The sequence below is a fragment of the Erigeron canadensis genome, chromosome 2, assembly GCF_010389155.1.
Source record: "Erigeron canadensis isolate Cc75 chromosome 2, C_canadensis_v1, whole genome shotgun sequence".
NCBI classification, from domain to species: domain Eukaryota; kingdom Viridiplantae; phylum Streptophyta; class Magnoliopsida; order Asterales; family Asteraceae; genus Erigeron; species Erigeron canadensis.
This window is the reverse complement of record NC_057762.1, coordinates 25,456,887-25,480,436: the sequence shown is the minus strand read 5'-3', so window position 1 is coordinate 25,480,436 and position 23,550 is coordinate 25,456,887. Positions and strand designations below refer to the sequence as shown.

At 34.2% G+C, this 23,550-nt stretch overlaps 4 protein-coding genes across 8 annotated transcripts; 2 read left to right on the top strand and 2 right to left on the bottom strand.

Annotated features, from left to right (window-relative positions):
- Nucleotides 1-100: 100 nt before the first annotated feature.
- Nucleotides 101-2,926, top strand: LOC122587371 (staphylococcal-like nuclease CAN2). The gene is made up of 9 exons (XM_043759520.1): nucleotides 101-364; nucleotides 459-514; nucleotides 852-966; nucleotides 1,466-1,576; nucleotides 1,654-1,841; nucleotides 1,929-1,985; nucleotides 2,215-2,374; nucleotides 2,445-2,513; nucleotides 2,593-2,926. The coding sequence occupies exons 1-9, from the start codon at nucleotides 209-211 to the stop codon at nucleotides 2,692-2,694; spliced, it is 1,014 nt and encodes a 337-aa protein (XP_043615455.1). The 5' UTR covers nucleotides 101-208; the 3' UTR covers nucleotides 2,695-2,926.
- Nucleotides 2,927-13,914: 10,988 nt separating this feature from the next.
- LOC122588437 (uncharacterized 38.1 kDa protein-like) lies at nucleotides 13,915-23,174 on the top strand. 5 transcript variants are annotated; one of them, XM_043760551.1, is made up of 8 exons: nucleotides 13,915-14,059; nucleotides 14,141-14,351; nucleotides 14,622-14,809; nucleotides 14,888-14,944; nucleotides 15,435-15,594; nucleotides 15,666-15,734; nucleotides 15,815-15,930; nucleotides 22,771-23,174. In XM_043760551.1, exons 1-7 carry the CDS (start codon nucleotides 13,974-13,976, stop codon nucleotides 15,911-15,913), a joined length of 870 nt encoding a protein of 289 aa, XP_043616486.1. In that variant the 5' UTR covers nucleotides 13,915-13,973; the 3' UTR covers nucleotides 15,914-15,930; nucleotides 22,771-23,174. The 5 variants fall into 5 exon arrangements, with proteins under 5 accessions (XP_043616486.1, XP_043616485.1, XP_043616483.1 ...); XM_043760550.1 differs by having other exon boundaries at nucleotides 22,765-23,174; XM_043760548.1 differs by lacking the exon at nucleotides 22,771-23,174 and adding an exon at nucleotides 21,421-21,692.
- On the bottom strand, nucleotides 16,603-18,012 carry LOC122587954. Its single transcript, XM_043760104.1, has one exon. The coding sequence runs from the start codon at nucleotides 18,010-18,012 to the stop codon at nucleotides 16,603-16,605; it is 1,410 nt and encodes a 469-aa protein (XP_043616039.1).
- LOC122588436 lies at nucleotides 19,635-21,492 on the bottom strand. The gene has a single exon (XM_043760546.1). The coding sequence runs from the start codon at nucleotides 21,490-21,492 to the stop codon at nucleotides 19,867-19,869; it is 1,626 nt and encodes a 541-aa protein (XP_043616481.1). The 3' UTR covers nucleotides 19,635-19,866.
- Nucleotides 23,175-23,550: the final 376 nt, after the last annotated feature.

The following is a 23,550-nucleotide window of genomic DNA, read 5'->3' as shown; positions in this document are numbered from 1 at the left end:
AAGCATATGAATATGAGTTAGGTTGATTAATCATTTTCGTTGTACATATACATATAATTAGTATACATAAAGTAATCTCACTATTAAAGTAAGTATAGAATGATATAAAAACCAACATAAAAATCCAAAGTAGAGTATAGTAGTACAAGAAAGAAGGCGAATTAAGCAACAATAATGAAGTAAACATTGAAAAAGAACAAGAATAAGAATGGGAAATTCACTAAAAAGGTTTCTGTGTGGTCTGTGTGGTTCTACGGATCACACTAGTGGTGATGAACAACTTGGTCATCACGGTGTTTCAATATCCACAGTTGGTCTATCTGTTCTTGTTCAACACCTCTATTACTTTGAAACCAACTCTCAGGTCTTCTGTCTTCTAATTTACTCATGATCACTTATTATTTTATTTTTTTTTATGGGTCTTGAAGTTTTTCTTTCTTAATTTGATGATTTAATAGGTTCCTGAAGGTCTTAGTAAGCATGTGATTTCTTCCAAGAAAGCTCAAGCCAAATGGTAAAGTTTCTTCGCAATCAAGTATAGAATGTGCATGTATTACAAGTTAAACTTAAACTCTAGTTACGAGTAGGATGACAATGAATCGGATATAGATCAAGCGACACGACATCTAGTTGTAGTATACCCAAAAACACTTAGCTGTAGTAATTTGATATTGATTGATTTATATGTGTTTTATTTGTACTTTTCTTCAACTTGTTGACTTTTATGTCAAAGTCAACTAAATGAGTTGTTAAATTTTATACATTTTGGGTGATATATGGATGAATTAGTGGATTAGACATCCATAGCTTTGTTTCTTTGGTTGACATTTTTTAAGACATGATAAATGAAGGTATAGGAAGCTATCAAAGGCATGGAGGGAATCAAACCCGCAGCCAAGGACACCAGAAGAGGCTTCCAGGCTTATAATTTTCACCCTGAAGGGACACCAATTACCTGATGTTGAGGTTCTTTTTCTTTTTCTTTTTTTTAAACCCATATACACAATGCACTGGAGTTGTCAAAATGGACTCGTCGTAGCTTGTTAAGATTGGTTATTTTTAGTACATGTGGAAACGACTTGGGCTGTTACAAAATTTCGTTTGTCGATTTTTATTCTTTGTACTTAGGTAATGTCATAGCATATGGTTGCAAAACTATTTGTGCCAAGGTTTTCCAAAAACTGCTTAGTCAAAGTTTAATTCTGTTTATACAGTTTATAGGGCATGGTTATAGATTACTGGGTTGTTTGGTTAGTGGATCACAGGTAGTTGTTCGTTTGGTTTGAGGGTATGTGTTTAAGGTTTGTGCTTTATATAGGTTTAAGTGTTGCAGCCCATTTTACCCACTTTGACGTGTTCATAATCAAATGGGTCAAAATCAACACTTGTAACAATCATTTAAATTGTTAGATACAACTAACTTATGTAAGATTCTAACTTACGGTTTTATGTCTCTTTCTTAAAGGGATTATTGTCGTTTTACGGGCTTCCTCTTTTATATTCGCAAGTCGAACCTACTGACACTGAAGCTACACCGCTACCTGATAGGCCAAACTTTGTGTTAAATACACTTCCAGTAAGAACAAAGTCCTTGCTCACATCCTACAAACTCGGGTGTTATAATAGTTTTGTAAATTAATTTGAACAAAATAGGTGGATCCAAGGGCAGTAGCAGATGGGGATGGTCTAACAGTCTATGTTAGTACCTCAGATGCCCGGGAATCATCACTTGTTCCCGAAGAGATAATAATGGCGGCTGTTGAACGCAACGAAGCACGTGCTGAGAGGGACTTCGCTAGAGCAGATGCATTATATAAGCAAATTACGGATGAAGGCTATGGGTAATGCCTATGTGGTAATGCAACCAAATGTTTTTAATATCCATCAAAATGTCTTCTGACTTCTGAGTTATATCTTTGTCGACACAGGGTGCTACATATCAATAATGAGCACATCCTAGCACGAAAGTATCGGATTAGACTAAGGTATTTAATGTAGATTTTGTTTCTGAAATGACCGGGGTTTAAAATTTTATACTTTTGATTACATGGTTCAAATATACCAAAAACATCATAAAAGTTTCGCACATCAACTCCATCTTTTGCAAGCTGCCCAAAATAATGGACACATGGAAACAGAATAATAGATGTACCTGAAAATGCATAATCAGTTTTGGTTTATGAAATTTCTCTATTTATGAGTTAATGGAAACAGGGGAATAGATGCGCCTGAAAACAAACAGCCATATGGAAAAGAGGCGAAGGATGAGCTGGTGAAGATACTTGATGGGAATTGTTTGAAGATTTTGGTCTTTGATGAAGATCAATATGGGCGTTTTGTCGGGGATGTCTACTGTAATAACATCTTTGTACAGGTATTTTATTGTCATAGCTTCGTTTACCTACAAGTTTCATGCGACTAATTTGTGAAACTCGACTACACAGAAATTAATGTTGAAGAGAGGACTTGCGTGGCACTACACGGATTATGACAAGCGGCCAAAGTTAGCACAGGTAATAGAACAGATTACCTCTTATAAATCACTAGCTTTCTTGTGTTTGTTTTATAAAAACGGTCTTGGTTTAATGTCAGTGGGAGAAATATGCCAGAGCCAAGGGAATCGGGTTGTGGGCTTCACCAAATCCTGAAAAGCCGTGGGAATGGAGGAGGAAACATCCGAATCACAGATATTAAAGTCGGTAAAAGGGCTGTAAGAACGACAATCTTGGTTGTTGGTACCCAAAGTGTGAAAAACTAAAATTACTTTAAGGTGCAAACCTTGGTCCAATTTCTAATGTATGCTTGTTGACCAATATTGGTGAATCCAGATTGATTTTGCAACATGAGTATGCTGTATTGTAACAATTATACGCATATGCCATTTGGCAAAGCAGGCCTAATGTTCACTGTCCGGTTTTTAATTAAATATAGTTTGGAGGGCAAGTAAATACAACATAACAGGGTCAAATAGTGGTTATGCAAGTTCAATGCTGATTTACCCACCCCAACGGCCCAACCAAGAGGCTGTGGGTTCACATCCAACTCAGGATTTCCGTTGGGATTGTGCGTATATTTTTTCCTTTTTTTATAAAAAACTGATATCATTTTGCGCTCCTTGTGATATACAACAGTTTCCTATAAAGTAACATCCCCTCAAACTTACAATGTTACATCAGTAGTTTCAAACAAAGTCCGAGTACTCCAACAGCCTGTTGTTGATGCATGTAAAAGTTCCAAACCAATGTAAAACATGTTTTGACTTTGAGAGTCATATACTCATATCTAAAGCCAATGTAACGCATGTTTTGACTTTGAGAGTCGAGTCTAAAGCCAATGTAGCACATGTTGTTGACTTTGAGACTTGAGATTGAGTCAGATTAAAATCCAATGCAAATATTGACGGGCAATGCCAAGGTGTTTGAACGAAAATTGAATCACCAATATAACAAATCAGTCGGCCCGATTAAGACCAACAATTATTATTATTATTGTTTATAGTTTTGATTACAATCCTGAAACTATGATCTTAATCAATATGATTGAGATCTTAATAATAAACAACACAGAATAATTTGATCTAGATGATCAAATATACAAGAAATATACGAATATATTTGAGAGAAAAAGTGGCTAAAAAATATATGTGTGTGATGTTTGTAAATGGAACCCTAAATAGGGTATTTATACTCCAGCAAATAAACTTTACATCCAGCACCCTTCAAGTCTTCAAATTCTTCACTTCTAACCTTCCATTCTTTAGTCTTTTAACTTTTACCCCTATAAAAGCTTTTCTTCTCTTTTTAAGTCCAAATATAAAATCCTGCACACAAAACACAAACACTAGGAAGTGTGTAAGTATATATATCATTTATCAAGTTAAGGTTGATCAAAATATACTTATGATTTTGAACATTCCCCCTCAACCTTAACTTGAAATAAATCAACTAAACCCAATTTGACACATAGGTTATTATGCTGATCAGAAGAAAGACTTTTAGTCATAATGTCAGCAACATTTTCTTTGGATTTGAGCTTAATAACTTTCACTAATCCTGCACATATTTTTTCCCTAACCAAATGAAGATCAATTTCCAAGTGTTTAGTTCTTTCATGAAAGACTGGATTCCCAGCAATTTGTATAGCAGATTTATTGTCACAGAAAATTTGTGCAGGAATAACATTACTCACTTTAAGATCAGAAAGCAGATTTATAATCCAAAGTAATTCACAAGTAATAGAAGCTAGAGCCCTATATTCTGCTTCTGCAGAGGACCTAGAAACTGTAGGTTGCTTTTTACTTTTTCAAGAAATCAAATTACCACCAAAATATATGTTAAATCCAGTTACAGATCTCCTAGTATTTAAACATCTTCCCCAATCAGAGTCAACATAACCATGTAAATCAAGATTATCATTTTTATTTATCTGAATACCATTTCCTGGAGAGGTTTTCAAATACCTCAAAACTCTAAAAGCCAATTTCAAGTGTTCAGCAGTGGGTGCATGCATAAACTGACTTAATGCATGCACATAATAACTTATATCAGGTCTGGTGAGAGTAAGGTAAATCAATTTACCTATAAGTCTTTGATAACAGAAATATTTTCCAAAATTTTATCATTAGGAGTACTCTTGGAAATAGAATAGTTACCTTCCATAGGTGTTTTCATAGGTTTACACCCTAACAGGCCAAATTCATTCATCAACTCCATACAATATTTTCTTTGAGACAAACAAATACCAGAACTGTTATAAAGAACTTCAATACCAAGGAAGTATTTCAATTTTCCCAAATCTTTGATCATAAATTTAGTTTGTATAAACTGTTTTACCTTTTCAATCTCAATGTCATCATTTCCAGTTAACACAATATCATCAACATAAACCAATAACACAACATAAACCAATAACACAACAAACACAGTATCTTTACTATAAGTAAAAACAGAATAATCACTCTTACTTTGAACAAACCCATATTCAAATAAAGCTTTGGTTAACTTTTCATTCCATTGTCTTGGAGCTTGTTTAAGCCCATACAATGATTTAACAAGTTTGCATACTTTGTTACCACTATTATCACTATAGCCTTCAGGTAACATCATATAAACATCTTCATAAAGATCACCATATCGAAAGGCATTATTAACATCTAATTGAAACAAAGGCCAAGAATTATTAACAGCCAAGGACAACACACATCTAACAGTGACCATTTTAGCAACAGGAGAGAAGGTTTCATCAAAATCAATACCTTCTCTTTGACTATACCCCTTAGCTACAAGCCTAGCTTTATATCTTTCTATTGACCTATCAGATTTATATTTTATCTTAAAAATCCATTTGCAACCTATGGGTTTTCTTCCTTTAGGAAGGTCAACTAAAATCTAAGTATTATTTCTATGCAAAGCCTCAATTTCATTATTCATTGCTTGCACCCAATTTAAATCCTTGCAAGCTTCACTAAATGACCTAGGTTTAGAACTCTTATTCAAATTTGTAATAAAACAATAATTTTCACTGTTCAGACAAGAATAGTTCACAACCTTTTCTACACCATACTTAACCTTTCCATTTATTACAAAATCTGTATACTTGTGAGGAAAAACAGAAGATCTTTCTGATCTTCTAAGATTAACAATTTCATTAACAGAATCAATATTAACATTTTCAAGAGATTGATCATCAAAATGTTCAAGAACATCTTGACTACCCTCAGAATTATCTATATCATCACTTTGTGTTGCAGTACTAATAGATTCAAGACCGCCATGCATAATGGGTGAATGAACATTTGATGTTCTATCTCCAACATTAGCAGTAGTCTTGAACTTATTAGTATTACCATCACAATTAGGGGTTTCTCTCACTTCATCATAGGGTTTTGGGTCAGAAAAAAATGTGTCAAAAAAGTTTAAATGATTAACATTTTCATTATTATCAACAGAAGTTGACTTATTTTTCATTTTAAAAGGATACACAGTTTCATAAAACTTAACATCTCTTGAATAAAAAACATTTTTATTGTCTAAACTATAGAGTTTATAACCCTTTTTTTCATTTGAATATCCAATAAAGACACATTTTTCTGCTCTACTACTAAACTTATCACCATTATTTAGAATAGTAGCAAAACAAAGACACCCAAAAGATCTTAAATGTGAGAGAGAAGGTTCAGATTTAAACAACTTATAATAAGGAGAATGACCATTTAGCATAGAAGGAATCCTGTTAATCAAATAGGTGGCAGTCAGAATGCATTCAGTCCACATAACAAGAGGTAATTCCCCCTGAAACATAAGAGATCTTGCAATATTGAGCAAGTGTCTGTGTTTTCTTTCCACAATACCATTCTGTTGAGGTGTATAAACATTAGAAATTTGATGCAAAATACCCTTTTCAGAACAAAACAGTTTAAATTTATGATTTATAAATTTAGTTCCATTGTCAGACCTAAACATTTTTACATGTTTACTAAACTGATTTTCAATTAAGGATACAAAATCAACAATATTCACATAAACATCTTCTTTAGATTTAAGTAAATAAGTCCAAACTGCCCTTGAAAAATCATCCACTATAGTAAGAAAATATTTAAAACCTTCTTTACTTGCCAACTTATAAGGTCCCCATAAATCTAAATGAACAAGTTCTCCAACTTCCTTTGAAACATGAGTACTCAAAGGAAATGGTTCCCTTGTTTGTTTTGCTTTATGACATATGTCACAGGGAGAGGTCTTAGGTTTATTATCAAGATCAAGAGTATGCTACAGCACAGTAAGAACTTGATCACCAGGATGACCAAGCCTACTATGCCACAAAGAATAAGAAACATAACAAACAGAAGCACAATTAGACACACCTTGGCACTCAGAAACATCATCCACAACATACAAACCATTCTTTTCACTACCAGTCTAAAGAGTTTTCTTGGTTTTTAAGTCCTGAATATAACATTTATACTCATCAAACCCTATAAATCTCTTACTATCTCTAGCTAGCTTATGTACTGAAAGTAAACTCACACAGTATTCTGGTACAATAAAAACATCATATAAGGTTACCACATTGTTCAGTTTTAGGTTTCCAATCATTACTACTTTAGCTAAAGTTCCATTTGGATGACCCACAGTAAAATTCAAATCAGATACATCAATACCATTTATAATATTTTCACAAGAAAAAGTCATATGTTGATTTGCACCAGAATCACTTATCCAACCATCATGTTTACTCTTAGCACATTGTTCACTAGTAGAACAAAAAAATTTATCAAAATTCTTGTTGAAAAAACTATTAGAATTGAAATAAGTACCAGACATATGAGATAGATTTGCAGAGATAGAAGGATTGTCATTCAGCAGAGTTAAAAGCTTTGACATCTGCTCATTTGTAAGAGACAAAGTAGAACCAGTAGTAGAAGAAGAAGAAGTAGAAGCAACATCATGATTCTTATGTTTATCAGACACAACATTATTATTATAATTTTGTCTTGAACTTAACTGTGAACCTTGAAAATTATTATTTCTTTTATAACCAGGAGGATATCCAATTAACTCATAACATCTTTCAATAGTGTGACTAACACCCTTACAGTTTGTGCAATTTAGACTAGTATTAGGACCTCTAGTTCCAAAATTCTGATTTCTGTTACCAAAATTATTATTTGAATTAAATTTTCTATTAGGCTCATTAAATTTTGACACAAAAGCACTAGAAGACCCTTTATTAGACACATTAGAAGAATTCTTGTGAGACTCTTCCCTAAACAACAAAGCATAAGCACTTTTAACAGAAGGTAAAGGATCACTAGTGAGAATATGACTTCTAACAGAACTGTAGGACTCATCTAGACCCATAAAAAACTGCATTAGTTTTATAAGTTCATTATGTTTATGAAAATCATTTGGAGCATGACAAACACAAGTAGGCAGTTTAATGAGAGCATCAAATTATTTCCAAAGAGAGTTCAGTTTATGATAATATTCAGACAAGGAAGATTTATTTTGACAGAGAGAATTAATTTTATGATGCAAGTTAAAAGTAAGAACACCATCAACTTTATCATAGGTTTCCTTAAGTTCATTCCAAACAACAGCAGCATTTTTAGAAAATATTTGACCTAAATATAATTCTTCAGAAACACAATTCAGAATCTAGGAAAGAACAACAGCATTACATCTATCTCACTATTGGGCTAACACATCATTATCCACAGATTTCACACAAGTTCCATCAATAAATCCTTTTTTATTTTTAGTTTCTAATGCTAACAACATTGCACAACTCCACACATTGTAATTTTCTGTTCCTTTTAACTTTAAACTTATAAGTAGAGCATTAGTAATATCACTAGCATGCAGATACAAAGGATCACCAAAATCAAGTTTACTTATCTTAGTATTCTGATTATCAATATCACTTTCAGATTCATGATCACTATTATGCACAGAATTATGAGGAGAATTAACCATCTTGACAAATAAAAACAAATAACCAAAAAATAAAAATAGTGCAGCAAATAAAACACAGAAATCACACAAAAATAAACAACCAAATAATCACAGACAACAACTAAAAAACTTCTTCTCAAATAAAAAATTAATCACACAAGAATGCCAGGGGCGGGATTCCTAACCTTTCATATGAAGGCAGGTCAAGCGTTAGCAAACTTGTTTTTATGTGAGAAAAGATTTAAAAATTATATATATATATATATATATATATATATATATATATATATAAAAGATTGATCTGAGAAGAAGAAAAATAGTTGAAGTAAAAAAACACACGAAAAACAAATATTAAAAAAAAAAGAAAAAAAAGAAGAGATAACAATACAGCGCTCTCGGATGAAGGAAGAGGAACCCTAGATAACAATACAGAGCAAATATTGACGGGCAATGCCAAGGTGTTTGAACGAAAATTGAATTACCAATATAACAAATCAGTCGGCCCGATTAAGACCAACAATTATTATTATTATTGTTTATAGTTTTAATTACAATCCTGAAACTATGATCTTAATCAATATGATTGAGATCTTAATAATAAACAACACAGAATAATTTGATCTAGATGATCAAATATACAAGAAATATACGAATATATTTGAGAGAAAAAGTGGCTAAAAAATATATGTGTGTGATGTTTGTAAATGGAACCCTAAATAGGATATTTATACTCCAGCAAATAAACTTTACATCCAGCACCCTTCAAGTCTTCAAATTCTTCACTTCTAACCTTCCATTCTTTAGTCTTTTAACTTTTACCCCTATAAAAGCTTTTCTTCTCCTTTTAAGTCCAAATATAAAATCCTGCACACAAAACACAAACACTAGGAAGTGTGTAAGTATATATACCATTTATCAAGTTAAGGTTGATCAAAATATACTTTTGATTTTGAACTGTGTTGCTCAACGTCAATGCAAATTTTTTTATTTTTATTTTTTTGAACATTAATAATGTCAGTGCGAATAGCCAATGAGAAAAAAAAATCAATGCAGGTTAGCGCAAAATTTAATACCAATCATTAACCCAAAATTCCTAAAAAGTATTGCGAAAACATAAAGTTGAAAAAAGAGTTTGATAATTAAAAGTTCAAAACTAAGATACAATATATTTCGTATTGAACATGTAGTATTGTACTATGTTAGTAACAATTTTTTTTACTTTAGCGTCAATATCCTAGAATTAGATAATGTGAACTTTTGTGGTTTTATCAAAATTACATTCTTTAATTATTTAAATTACAATATTTACTGGCCATGAAGCCTTTTAGGCAAATTTGAAATTACATTGGTAACTAGTTAATTAACCCGGGTTTAACCCGGACATGTTAATTAAAATTTAAAAATTATAAAATATATTAAAAAAAATTATGTAATGTTTGTTCTTAAAACATTATAACTTGATATAAATCTAATAATTCTACTAACACAATAATTATCTAGTTAATAAATCAACTAAATAAAAAAAATACATTTTGTTTGTAATATTATATAAGAGAGAATTTTTATTTTTATTCTTTATATAAATGATTGATATTCTTATTAAATATGTAAAAAAGGGCATTTTTTATTTTATTTATATATGACATCATAATTAAATAAAAAGAGTTTTAGGTAAAATATGGATTTGACACATCAAAAACTTTTTAAATATACCTATAAACACAATCTTGTTTTATTATATATAGAGATATTTTGTAGGATAATCTATAACAAAACTAAAAATTGTTCATTTGCAAACTGATTTTTTTTTTGAAAACCAGAAAACAAATCCTGACCATCCAATAACCATGATCTACGGCGATTAAAGCTTTTCTCATGTCTCGTATGTTGCTATAGCTGCTACTCTGACCACCACCATAATTTCTGACCACCACTACCACTGCCATCATCTACGACCACCACCATTATCATCTCCGACCACCACCACCACTACCATCATCTCAGTCATTCTTGAAAGGACTAGACTCGATAAACCGGAAACGCAAATTTTTTTTTTTTACACCCCACTTCGCCGCAGTGGAAAGTCTCGACACTGAAAAAGAAAATGCCCCACTGCGCCGCAGTGAGAGAAACAGAAATTCTTTACGTGGGATTCCATTGCGCCGCAGTGGGCAAAATCACCCCCACTGCGCCGCAGTGAGCCACCTGATCAGCAACCCTAAAACCATTACAACACTTAAACAACTTACAACCTTCACATTTCAAAATGAACTTCATAAAACACATTTCAAAGATTACCAAGAACAATATAGACACATTTTAAACAAATTTACAACATCAACTAGTTTCAAAACCCATGAACACCAACAATGGGTCATTTACCCATTTTGACGCTATTTTCGTCAAAAATGCAACTTCACAATTTGCTAAAAACTTTACACCTGATCATTTACACAATTTTAACAAAAGCATGACCATCAAATCAAAATGTACCAAGAGCCATGAGGAGAGAGATTTCTAAGCCTCTAAACTAAAAGTGTGTCATTCAACCAAGAATGACCTAATACCTTCCAACGTCTTGCAAAAGTCAACTTCGAGCTCTAATCAACTCTTTCAATTCAACCACACTAGTTCCTTCTTCCGGAACTACCTATAAAAGGGTAAACAACTAAAATATAAGCAAAGGCTTAGTGAATATACTTGCATACATTTATGAATACGAAGGAGGGTAAAGTGCAAGGACTTTCACATGTAACCTATGACACCGTCATGCCACATTTACATGCTCACCTTGCACACTATCAACACATATATGGATCCATATAAGCTAAACAATCATATCAATCATCGGGATTCTTAGGCCCCGGAGGTTCTTAGGCCTCACATCATATCAACTATCGGGATTCTTAGGCCCCGGAGGTTCTTAGGCCTCATAATCACAATGCCCCACATGGGCTTATGCCGCATCAATTACCACACATGGAAAAATAAACTTCAACATGATGTGGTCAATTGATCCAACATATACATAAAGGTATGCAAATATACTCACCTCCTCCGCAACAAGGACAGTGACGCTAAAACGATTATGCACAACAAGATTCAACCTATGATCATATCATAAAATGCATAAGCTTACATTCACAACTTGACTAGCTCAACCTAGTCATACTCAATCACTAGCCTTTCTAAACCCCAAAACCCAACCCATTTGTCATTGAGTTACTTTCATCTTTAACAACAACATTAGGTAGTTCATCCTACCATTTTCATCCACATTTCAATAACTAACAAAAAAATTCATCTTTTCTTACAAACTCAATTTATCACATTGAACTCATCTATTTCATAATCAAACACATCATATAACTCAATGACAACTAGGTTAACTAGGGAAAATTAACCATAATTCATTTCCTAGCAAAAACCCCCAAATTGGTTCACTCCATGAACCCTAATTTCAAAAGAAAGATGAATACTAAATTAGGGGAAATTAATACCTCAACAAGATAAGTTAAATTCAAGCCTTGAATTGGAAATTCTCCTCCTTCTCTTTTTCCCTTAAAATTTCGGCCACCACCACCCTTTTCCACTCAAACCCTAACTTTTAAATTCTTGAATGATGATTAATTGATGGTGATGATTATTATGGATGTCCTTATTCTTGAATTTGAAGGGATTTAGCTTTGATTTTGAAAGAATGGAAAGGATTACATGAAAGGAGTGAAGAAGAAGATAGTGGAAATATGAGTAAGGAAAATGTATGTGGCTGACACTCTCTATGGGTGCCACGACCCACTTCTAAATTTGTGGGTATTCTACCCGCTATCCGTTAAAGTTCCAACTAAATTAACCTCATATCCAAAAATAAAATACCAGGAAATTAATTTAATGTCAAAACTATGAAAAGGGGTTAATTTCTTTTACCTTAAAATCTTTGGGGTGTTACAACTCTCCTCTTTTGACGATGGTGACGGTGACCACGACGACCACCAGATATGCCTCTCTCCTCTTCTGGTGACGACGCAGACAACAAGGGTGAAGTCAGTACCGTATCAAACCGCCACCATCTCTTGGATCGCCGCCCATTAAATCTATACCATTTCCATATGCATCCGGTGACAACCAGTTTAGAACGGATGAGGGCAACGCCCGTAATGTATCCACCCGAAAACGAAGGGCGGCAGTGGTGGCGGCGGCTGATCGGAAAAAGATAACCGGAGAAGGTGGATGGTGGTGGAGGAAATGAAAATTGGGATTACAAAGGGGAAGGATGAGAGATAAAATGGATCTTGATCTTAGAATGGACGGTGGAGATTTGTTTCTAGTTTCCACCATTTTTTTAGTTTTCAAATTATCATATAAAAAAAATGTCAAAGTGCATTCTAATACCTTTAACTTGATTAACTAGATGTTGTATTCACTTGTATACTTAACTTTGAATTCTTAAAAAGTGTAATGTAGTGTGGTTTGGATTAGTGTTAAATAACATGGCCTCTGGAGACAGAGTTTAAGGGTTCGAACCTCATCTCATGCAAAGGTTGGAGGTCATTTTCTATCATTTAGGTAGAACCTGGAAGTAGCTTCATTACCTAGGTAGAGGTAAGATTTGTCTACATCTTTACTTTCTCATACACCGACGAGCTATTGAGGCTCAAAACTCGCAAAAATACAATAGTGAGCGAGTTGTTTCTTTCCTTATCTTTCTTACAAGTGTAGGATAATATTCATTTTCTAGTACCTCACTAACTATTTGCATTTAAGGTTGCATAAATTAACAGATTACAATTATGGGTACTAATATACATTTTATCTTTAGCATGATTATTACAGATCATTTAATCTTAATTTATTTTATTGGAGCAAAAATTCATGAAGACACACATTTTATAATGGGAAAGAATTTCATGACTTTATACATTTTAGAAATTAAAAACAAGAAATAGGTATGGAGTATGGACTCACCAAGTTGGATTATTTATTAGAAAATCTATAAAGTACCTTGATTTGGAGGGTGTTTATGATTTCGTCATGAGCTGATTATTCGATTATTGCGTTTGTATAACACAGATAATGAAAATTTGTGTATCAAAATTTGTATTTTGTGATGCGAAAAATACTAATGAAGCCTAGAACAACATATGAAGTTTAAATACGCGGGTTCGATCCTTCGGGATGTCCAAATTATTTAAGGATTAAGATATGGGTATTGTACTGATATCATATGATTCATACGGGTAAGTCGATGAGTATCTAATTGTGGTACCAGACTAGGTTCCCTCCATTACCCTAAAATCAAGAGATGGTTTTTAATGTAAAAATTTTTACAATCGAATAAATTATTAATGTCAATCTTTAGTTACGTCATTATCCTTTTTTTAAAATTTTAATTTGTTGGCCGTTAAGTATAGTTTAAATAAATAAATTTTCAATGATTAAAAATTTAAAACTATGGGAAGTTGATTGACCCGGCGAGACCAACTCCCACCACAGCAGCAAGCGGTGCCTGTTTCGGTGGTTATGGAGCACTTGGTCACCACCACGGCGTTTCAACCCCCACCGCCGGCGTTACCCACCACCTCTATCACTTCGAAATCACCTCCCAGGTAAGTATTAATTTTCATCCATCTCCCTAAACTCTTCATGTTCCATTCTTTTTACTTAAAATGGTTTTGTATCAATTCAAGGGATAACAAAGTAGCAAAGACATGGAACCCTCCACCAATAATAATACATGAAGGAGAAGAGCCTTCCAAACTTCTAATTCAGACCTCACAAAGACCCGATATCAATAAGAGCTTATTGTCATTATATGGTTTCCCTCTTTATCATTCACTCATTGCCAATGTAGCCCCGCCACTTGCCGACGGGCTTAAGTTCGAGTTGCACACGCTTCCGGTATCAATAAGTTGTCCCTATTCTTACACACTTACATGTCTTAGAATTTAGAAAGTCGGTTACGTGTAAAACAGATTTTGCGTTTAAAAACTGCGTTTTGAAAAGGCCCTCTCCACTTACTTTTCAAAAACTGGATAATCAATTTTTTTGCCAAACTTTTATTATTATTATTTGCATTAAGCAAACACAATAACCAGCTAACTACCTCAAAACGCAATAATAAACACCCTCTTATAGTAGATTTATACCATATTCACTTTGTTTAAAAAGGTGGATGCCAAGGCAGTAGCTGATGGGGATACTGTAACAGTCTATGTTAGTACCTCGGATACGCGGGAATCATCACGTGTTCCTCAACAAGTACAATTGGCGGTGGTTGAATGCAAGGAAGCACTGGCCGAGATGAACTATGTAAAAGCAGATGCATTGTACAAGCAAATCAAGCATGCAGGCTATCGGTGATCAGTCATGTCTGAGTCAAACTAATCTAGTTTGTAAGTGTAAATCTCTTCTAATCCAATTACTTGTTGACACAGGGTACTGCATATCAATAATGACGACATTCTAGCACGAACGTACCGGATTAGACTAAGGTATTTCGAATATATTTGTCTCTTATCTTTCTTTTATTAGGGCTATGTGTACAAAAAAGGTAACCAAGTTTTTACTTTTGCCCAGTTGCGACTTTTATTGTAATATGAACTTGTAAGTTGCCGAAATGACGAACTGGTAGCTTATGTTTTGATAACTTTTAACTTTTGACCATGTATACCTTTTCTGAATGTGTCATCTGAAAGACTGAAACCAGTTATCTTAGGTAAATAGTTTAACTAAATTAAAAAGAAAAATTGAACCTTGATGGTTTATGATGGCCTATAAATTACAGAAATCACACCATTTTTTTAAACAGTTATCCGCGTTACCCTTGGATTTTTCTTTTTCTTTGCTTTTTGATTCCTTGGTTTTGTATACAGACTACTAAAACGGGGATCTTATTGATTATAGTGTCGTTACATACATATTCGGCTGCTAGACATTTTATGAAGTTTCAGTAGTTGGTGTAATATGAATTAATGGAAACAGGGGAATAGATGCACCTGAAAGGTCAATGCCTTATGGAAAAGAGGCGAAAGATGAGCTCGTGAAGATGATTGATGGGAAGTGTTTAACAGTATTGGTATTTGGCGAAGATCGTTATGGACGTTTTGTTGGGGATATATACTGTAACGGCATCTTTGTACAGGTAATTTAGATGCAGTTTTAGTGTATATGCTTGTAATGCTACAAGTTTTGAAACTCAATTAATTTACACAGGAATCAATGTTGAAGAAAGGAATTGCATGGCACTACACTACCTATGACAAAAGGGCGGAATTACACGAGGTAATTTACTAGTTATGGATTGTACGAAGAACATTCTGGTTATTAGTCTTTCTGACTCTGTCTGATAGGTTCGATTATAGTGGGAGAAAGATGCGAGAGCCAAGAGAATTGGGTTGTGGGCTTCATCAAATCCTGAAATGCCATGGGAGTGGAGAAAGAATCGTCGTGAACATAAATAGCCACAAACCACCTCCCGGTAACACTCTCAACTTGACTCAATGGATACACATGGCTTTGTGCCTTAGATTTGTTGTTAGTAATAAGGTTGGCATACTAAATGAGGTTGAATCCAGTAAAAGGGGTGTAAGAACAGTTTACATGATAATCAAACCCTTAAAATAAAGTTAATATTCAAATCTGTGCCCTATCTTTAGCCTATATATAATTGCTGTTTGTTTGTATCGTTTCTCATTCAGGATTTGATCTTTACAAAAAAAAGCCTAAATTAACATATATTGACCCTTACCATTGTCTTGTAATAACACACAAATTTCATATGGTGACCGATGTCACATAAAGAAGTAAACCCTCAAAATGGAAGCTTGTTTATTGAAGAAAAGCAACCACAAGTATACCCAAATGATTAAAAGAACAGTTCCAATACACCAAGAAAGCAAAAGAGAGCTTTTCTAGTTACCTTGCCATATGAATGATCGAAGGATTTTGATGGATAAAGTTAATTAAATTCAAAAGCTTAAATTAAAAAGTTATACAGAAATCTAACAATTAACTCATTTCAGAAGATAAAAAACTAACTTATAAACAGAGCAAAAACCTGATGAATATGCTCGAAAAACATGAAAGGGTTAATCTTTACAATTCTAAAGTATGAATAATAAAAGCATAAAAACTTAATTTTTTTTAAATATCATCTATGTATAACGGGTGGAACTGGTGATTCCAAAGTTACATCATTATCTTTTGAAGAAGAGCCTTCTTCCTCTGTTGATATCCGAGTACTTGGGCTCTGAGATTCCTTTACATCCCTGCTAGGACTTGGGGGGCTAGATCCAGGTTCCAGGTTTTCTTCTTCTCGGGGGAAGGGGGATATAGGTGTCTCACTAGATTCAGCCCCTGCTTTTTCAAATAATGTATCCTCAATAATATCGTATGAGTTTCCAGTGCGGACTTCCTGAGCAAGGGAACACCAACAGCAGCACAACCATAATGTACAGTCAGCAATAGCAGGTTTACCACAACAGAAATCTGATGATGGCAAATTGAATCTTTTCCTCATTTTAGTCCTCCAAAAACCACCATAGAGTAAACCAAATACACAGAGTATCACCCCTATAATACCTAATGCCTCTCTGACAGTCTCATTGTCAATATTAATGGCTGCCAAAACTAATATCCAAAATGGCGCCGAACATAGTAAGATAAATGTTGCAACATGGACATACATGTTTCCGAACCCGAGTCTCTCCATATTCCACCCAAAGACACAACAACTACAAAAGATTGACAGACATGCCAACTTAATATTTTCCCAAAAATCAAATATACCTCCACTCCATTTTGGATTACTTATGTTAGTTCTTGAATCGTCTTTTAATGCAAAGAAGAATTTTTTTTCAAATGGTTCCATCATTTTGCTGGTTGACCCACTACGAGTCTCTGGCTCCTTTTTTATTTGGGATTCTATATCAGAAACTATGTTGTAGTCTTTCCCTAGGGGACTAACAACACTGTAAACACCAGCAGCTGCAGGGGAACCGTTTGTGAAAAATAAGGCAATTGCCACCCCAAGTACAGGTCTTTCCGATCTCGAGTATCCTACATTGAGACCACATAAAACATATTGTCCAAAACAATTGATATTAAGGAGCACAACAACAACGAACATGTGTAACTGTTCACGAGGTTTCTTACATGCATTTTTGCAATATAGTTTTCTCAATCTGGAAACGTCTTCTGATTTCCATCTTAGAAGCATTACAAGGTGATGGAGACGTTGAGGGTGCTGGTACAGACACATGAGTGTAAAGAGCGCATTCAATATCTGGTTGTTAACTTCAAACCAAATGTTTCTCTGCGATTTCTTTGGAAGTGCTGCATTTAACATACCAGTCATAACAAGGAAAAGAATCGTTCCTGAGACAGTAACACATATAATCCAGATCAACACTACCATATTCACTGGTTTTTTTATCCATTCTTTAGGAACATTTTTAAGGGATCCCCAATCAACTTTTCTAGAGAAGACCTTCTGGAAGCTCCCTCCATCTTTGGTATCAGAGTTATATTCACCCAAACCAAAACAACCTTGTTTCTTCATGATTCACTTGCTATCCCTAAATTTGTTGACATATTCAATAGATTGAGCAAAAAGTAAAAGGCCAATAGACTACAGAAATAACATGTTCCGAGACTTTTAACTAAAGATGCCTAATCATGCCAATTTGAGTTACTTATTAAGCTTAATTGTGTCAGTTTGAGTTTCTAAACAGAAGGACATGATCTTAGTGGTATACAAGTTGACCCAGCAAACAATAGGTTAGGTTCCAGTCTCGTGGTGGATTGGCGGACAGATTATCTTGATGTCTGGATGTTTGTGGATACCTGCATTTCACAAAAATAGGCAGAGTTTTGAAGGCCCTATACAAAATTCTTGAATTTCTTTTAAAAAGGTCACAATAATGAAGGCCGCATAGGTTAAAGATGAAACCTTTGTATACCAATATAGCTACAAATAACCCCACAACTACTACGGGACAATAACTTCTTTTTTTTTAATCTTGTTCTTGTTTGGTAATATAAACTAATGTTTGAGGTAAAGTTTGATGTCCCAAAAATTTGGAAAACATATGCGGCCGCTCTTCTTGCAGACATTGACATAATGGTTACATGATTATTATGAAGCAGTAAAAGCGTATATATCTGTATATATTGCAAACATAATAAATCATGAGATCATGACAAGATTTTAAAATTGATAGGAAACGACCTAGATGAAAATATAAAACAAACCTATGTATATAAGTAATCCACAAAATGGTCAAAAGGTAATCGTGTTATCTGATTTGATTGCTTATGTTGCTGTGTTTGTTGAATTATCTAATACATTTTGGATTAGAATAGAATAGGATGGTGTGTGTTTGTATATCGATTTTTCTATCTTTTGATATAATTTACATTTTTACCTTGAAAAAAGGAGGAGATTTGAACGTCTGTGCATTCTTCACTCTAATTAGGATACATTAGATCAAATTACTAAACTAGAGTGTGAAGAATACATTTATCCAAAACAAATATGTGAGCGCGAATGTTGGAGGGACTAAACTGTATATTATTCAAAGTTGGACGTTTAGAATGTAAGTTGGCTGTTAAGCAGTTAAATAGGCAGGGGGAAGTTAGTTGTGACCGGTTAGGCGTAGTTGCGTATATAAATTTTAATCCTTTCATTTTGCTTGTAACTAATCAGCCACGCATTAATGAGACCTTAGTATGAAACAAATTTGTGCTAATTCGGATTTTGGTTTCATTAGTTTCGTTTGCATGAGACTCCTTTTAGTTGGTTTCTGACTTTCTGTGACACTACTAAGACACGAGAAGAGGTTTCCATGCTTCTTAATTACATCTTAGAGAAATTCAAACACTCCTGACTTTGAGGCTTCTGTCAATAATCTTTCTTTTATCTGCTAAACATGTCAAAACGCATAATTGTGTATGGGTAAGATCCAGTTGACCTGCAACCGCTTTCTCTCAAACTTTTTATATGGAAAGAATTTTAGCGTAATGAGCTTAATATTAACAATCCCAGAAACCCATGGGAATGGAAGAAGAATCATGGTGAACACAGATAGCAGAAAACTTACCATATATAGTGTGAACTCTCGAATTGAAAACTTGTAAGTAGCAGAAAAGCAACCACAAAGTATACATATAAGCAGTTCCAAATGCAACACATAACTAACAGGCTTTTTATATTACTATCAAATATTCAAAATTTGAGATAAAACTGTACAGTGATGTAATATCTAAAATGCATATTCATAAGATGAAAAAAGAAAAAAAAAACTTAAGACAAAGTAACAAATAATATAGACAATCCCAAAAAATGTACAAGGGCTGGTAGTCCTTGCAATTTTGAATCACAAATAATAATGGTTTAAAGTTTAATCTTTCTTAACTAATAATGTATAAAGGATGGAACTGGCGGTTCAAGAGTTACATCCGAGGAAGAATCTTGTTTTACCGTTGATTGTTGCTCGGTTGAGCTATGATATTCCTTCATAAATCTATTAGGACTCGGGCTAGAGCGAATACCCAAATGTTCACCTTCTCTATGCAAGGGCAACATAGGCCTTTGACTAGATTCGGCCTCGGTTTGTTTGTAGAACTTATCCTCCACAATATCATATAGGTTTCCAGTTCGGACTTCCTGAGCTAATGAACACCAACAGCAGCATAGCCACAATGCACAATCAGTAATAGCAGGTTTATTAAAACAGAAATTAGATGTTGGCAAATTGAACCTCTTCCTCATCTGAATCCTCCAAAAACCACCATAAAGTAAACCAAATACGCAAAGACATACCCCTATAATCCCCATTGCCTCCCTTAAACCCTCATTGTCAATATTTATGGCAGCCAAAGTAAATATCCAAAATGGCGCCATACAGAATAGGAGAAACGTTGCAATATGGACGTACATGTTTCCAAAACCGAGTCTCTCCATATTCCATCCAAACACACAACAACTACAAAATAACGACAGATATGCTAACGATATATCCTCCCAAAAATCAAATATACCTCCACTCCATTCAGGATTACTTATGATGTTTTTGGAATCGTCTTTTGATGCAAAGAAAAATCTTCTTTCAAATGGTTCCAATATTTTCCGAACTGACCCACTACTACTCATGGGCTCTTTGTATAGCTGGGATTCTTCATCAGAAGCCATGTCATAGTCTTTTCCAAGAGGACTAATGGAACTATAGACACCAGCTACTGCAGGGGCACCAATTGCTACAAATAAAGTAATCGCCACTCCAGCTGCAGGTCTTTCTGATCTCTTGTACCCAACATTTAGACCACATAGTGCATACTGTGCAAAACAGTTAAGGTTAAGCAGCAAGACAACAACCAACATGTGTGCCCATTCATGCGGTTTGTAACTTGCGTTCTTGCAATATGCTTTCCTCAATTTGGAAACGTCTTCTTCTGATCTCCATCTTATAAGCAGTATAAGGTGATAGAGACGATGAGGGTGTTGGTACAAACACATGAGCGTAAATAACGCATTGAGTATCTGGTTGTTGACTTCAAACCAAGCGTTTCTTTGTGATTTTTTAGGAAGTGCACTATTCAACATACCTGTCATAACAAGAAAAAGAATCGCTCCAGAGACAGCAACACAAATCATCCAAATCAATAGAACCATGTTCCTTGGATCTTTAATCCATTCTTTAGCTAGGTTTTGAAGGGACCCCCAATCGAGTTTTCTACTAAATACCCTCCGCAAGCCTCCTCCATAAGTTTGATTAGTGTTAGAAGGCATGCCCTGCGAAAAGACATCCTTATCTTTGGCAAGCTGTTGAAATTTTACAGTCTGGGCGTCGTGCTTACCAAGGCTAAAGAAGCTCGACATCTTATTGTTCAGACTGTTATGCGTACCACCATCTTGGGTTTTGTTATCATGGTCTCTAAGTAGTCCTTTTTGATGTGTTTTTATGTGTAGAGGGACAAAATTCTTGGCTGCAGATCTGCTGGATTTCTCATCTTCAGCCCCATCATTATCCATTGAAGGCATTATTCTCTGATCTCAATAGTATTAACTTTTAAACTAATTGTCTTAAGCCGATATCCAAGTTACTTTGCTACAAAGAGTAATCGTGATAACTGTATTAAAAGTTTAGAACATCTTAGATATGTATCCGTTTGAATAAATCTTATGAATTCTTTTGAATCATTCAGACTATAACAACCATGTTTCTTCATGGTTCATATATATTTATCATGTTTGAGTTGGATGCCATTTCAATAAATCAAACAAAAAAGTAAAGCTATGAAAATTTCACGTATCGAAACCTTGGCAAAATATAATGAACCTATATTACATATTTAATTAAAGACTTTCAAAGGGTCTCCTTCATTTGATGTTGTATGTTTTTGGCACATAACCCCTAAAACCTACAAAGTAATCTATCTTACATGACACCTTCTTTCTCGTGCTATGTCTCTGTTTCCGTATCTTAGGAGACGGGACATTGCCTAAAAGGTATATGGCGGCATTATTGACGCCTTATTATCTTTCATGGGAATTCCTAAAGCATAAAGTTTTTTTTTTTTTTTTTTGGGGGGGGGGATACAAACATCTTTGTCAAAGCTCTTAAAAATTCCCATGTCAAACATGGTATAATATAATGAACTCGATACTACAAAAAGTGGAAGTGTGTGTATGTATTGCAAACATAAAACCAGGAAAGGTTACCTGTAGAAATTTATCTGAAGTTCAACTATTCATCATTGATATTAGCTTATGAGACCCAGAAAAGAAATGATAACTTATACGAAGTAATAACGTGAAACTTTAAGGAAACAAGGAAGAACGGGTGTATTATTTGACTTTTGACTCTTGACCATGTGTATAGAATATAATAGAGTAATACCAATTTACCAAATTTCTTGTGTGTCCTTCGAGAAGATGTCCAATTGGCAGCCAGCTGACGGAAGCTAACAGTCAAACAATAACGTTTGTCCGACTACTAGAACATCGAAACTATCATTTATGATCTTTTAGATAGCCAATATTGACAATTACAACCTCTCACTTTTATCAACATATATGACGTGAAACATTCCTATTTGGGACTAGGATGGTCAATTTGTGACCCGACTCAAAAACCCAACCCGAAACCGGCCTAATAAAAATCGGTTAAAAGTTGTGTATTCTAGACCTAGTTGATCCCCAATCTGCTAACCCGGTATCTTTCGGGTCAGTTGATCTTGGTCATCAAGTTAAGCCGTGAACCTAATTTCTATTTTAAATGCTATTTCAAAAATGTTTTTTTTTTTTTGAAAGGTGTAGATCATTTGCTCACAACAAGGGATTTAGCTTATGTTGTCTTAACCGGATTCGCGCTAGAGAGCCCCCTCATCCTCAATACTTATTAGGAGGAGAAACCCTCAACTAAACCGCCTGAATGCATGAGATTTAATTGGGATAAAACTCATGCCTCCTCCACAGGACTCAAACATGCTTCACTGGAGGACTTTATTTGTGAAATACTTGAATGTCATTCCCATGTCTCGAACTCGAGACCTCCAGCATGAAAAGTTGGTGCTCAACTATTGAGCTATAAGGGGAAGTACCTATTTTAAAAAAGTTATATATACATTCACAAGCACTCTAACGTTTGAAATCTAATATCTTTTGAAACTTCGGTTATCGTATTTTCTTTATATAATTGAACTTATGTTTTATTGATCATATATATTCGTAGTTCTACTTGTTTTGTATTGTTTTACCTTTGAAAGCTCTAATTATGAAAGAACAAATCACAACATAATCTTGACATAATCTCTATATGGAATTCCTTAATCTTGAAATGAAAGTGGGGGTAAAGATAGTTAATGAAAATACATGTGATGATACACTGGACAACTCGTAAGGATGTTCCCATTTCTAACATCAATAACTTTGTATCTTTGAATCAGAAAATCATTCTTTCAGTTTGTAAAAGACTAACATTATTCACTTGTTTTAAGCTTAAAATCATAGTGTTTGGTTCAACAACTCGCAGATAGTTAACGACGCACAACCCATTCAGTCAACAAACAGAATGTATCAAAACCATGTATAAAATGG

What these genes read in the sequence shown, in the direction of transcription:
- LOC122587954 (XM_043760104.1), bottom strand. Translation starts at nt 18,012, where the DNA reads ATGAAGAAACAAGGTTGTTTTGGTTTGGGTGAATATAACTCTGATACC.
- LOC122588436 (XM_043760546.1), bottom strand. Translation starts at nt 21,492, where the DNA reads ATGCCTTCAATGGATAATGATGGGGCTGAAGATGAGAAATCCAGCAGA.
- LOC122587371 (XM_043759520.1), top strand. Translation starts at nt 209, where the DNA reads ATGGGAAATTCACTAAAAAGGTTTCTGTGTGGTCTGTGTGGTTCTACG. An exon ending in ACTTTGAAACCAACTCTCAG is followed by an intron (nt 365 to 458) that starts GTCTTCTGTCTT and finishes ATGATTTAATAG; the next exon opens with GTTCCTGAAGGTCTTAGTAA. An exon ending in GTAATAACATCTTTGTACAG is followed by an intron (nt 2,375 to 2,444) that starts GTATTTTATTGT and finishes TCGACTACACAG; the next exon opens with AAATTAATGTTGAAGAGAGG.
- LOC122588437 (XM_043760551.1), top strand. Translation starts at nt 13,974, where the DNA reads ATGGAGCACTTGGTCACCACCACGGCGTTTCAACCCCCACCGCCGGCG. An exon ending in GTAACGGCATCTTTGTACAG is followed by an intron (nt 15,595 to 15,665) that starts GTAATTTAGATG and finishes TAATTTACACAG; the next exon opens with GAATCAATGTTGAAGAAAGG. An exon ending in AAAGGGCGGAATTACACGAG is followed by an intron (nt 15,735 to 15,814) that starts GTAATTTACTAG and finishes GTTCGATTATAG; the next exon opens with TGGGAGAAAGATGCGAGAGC.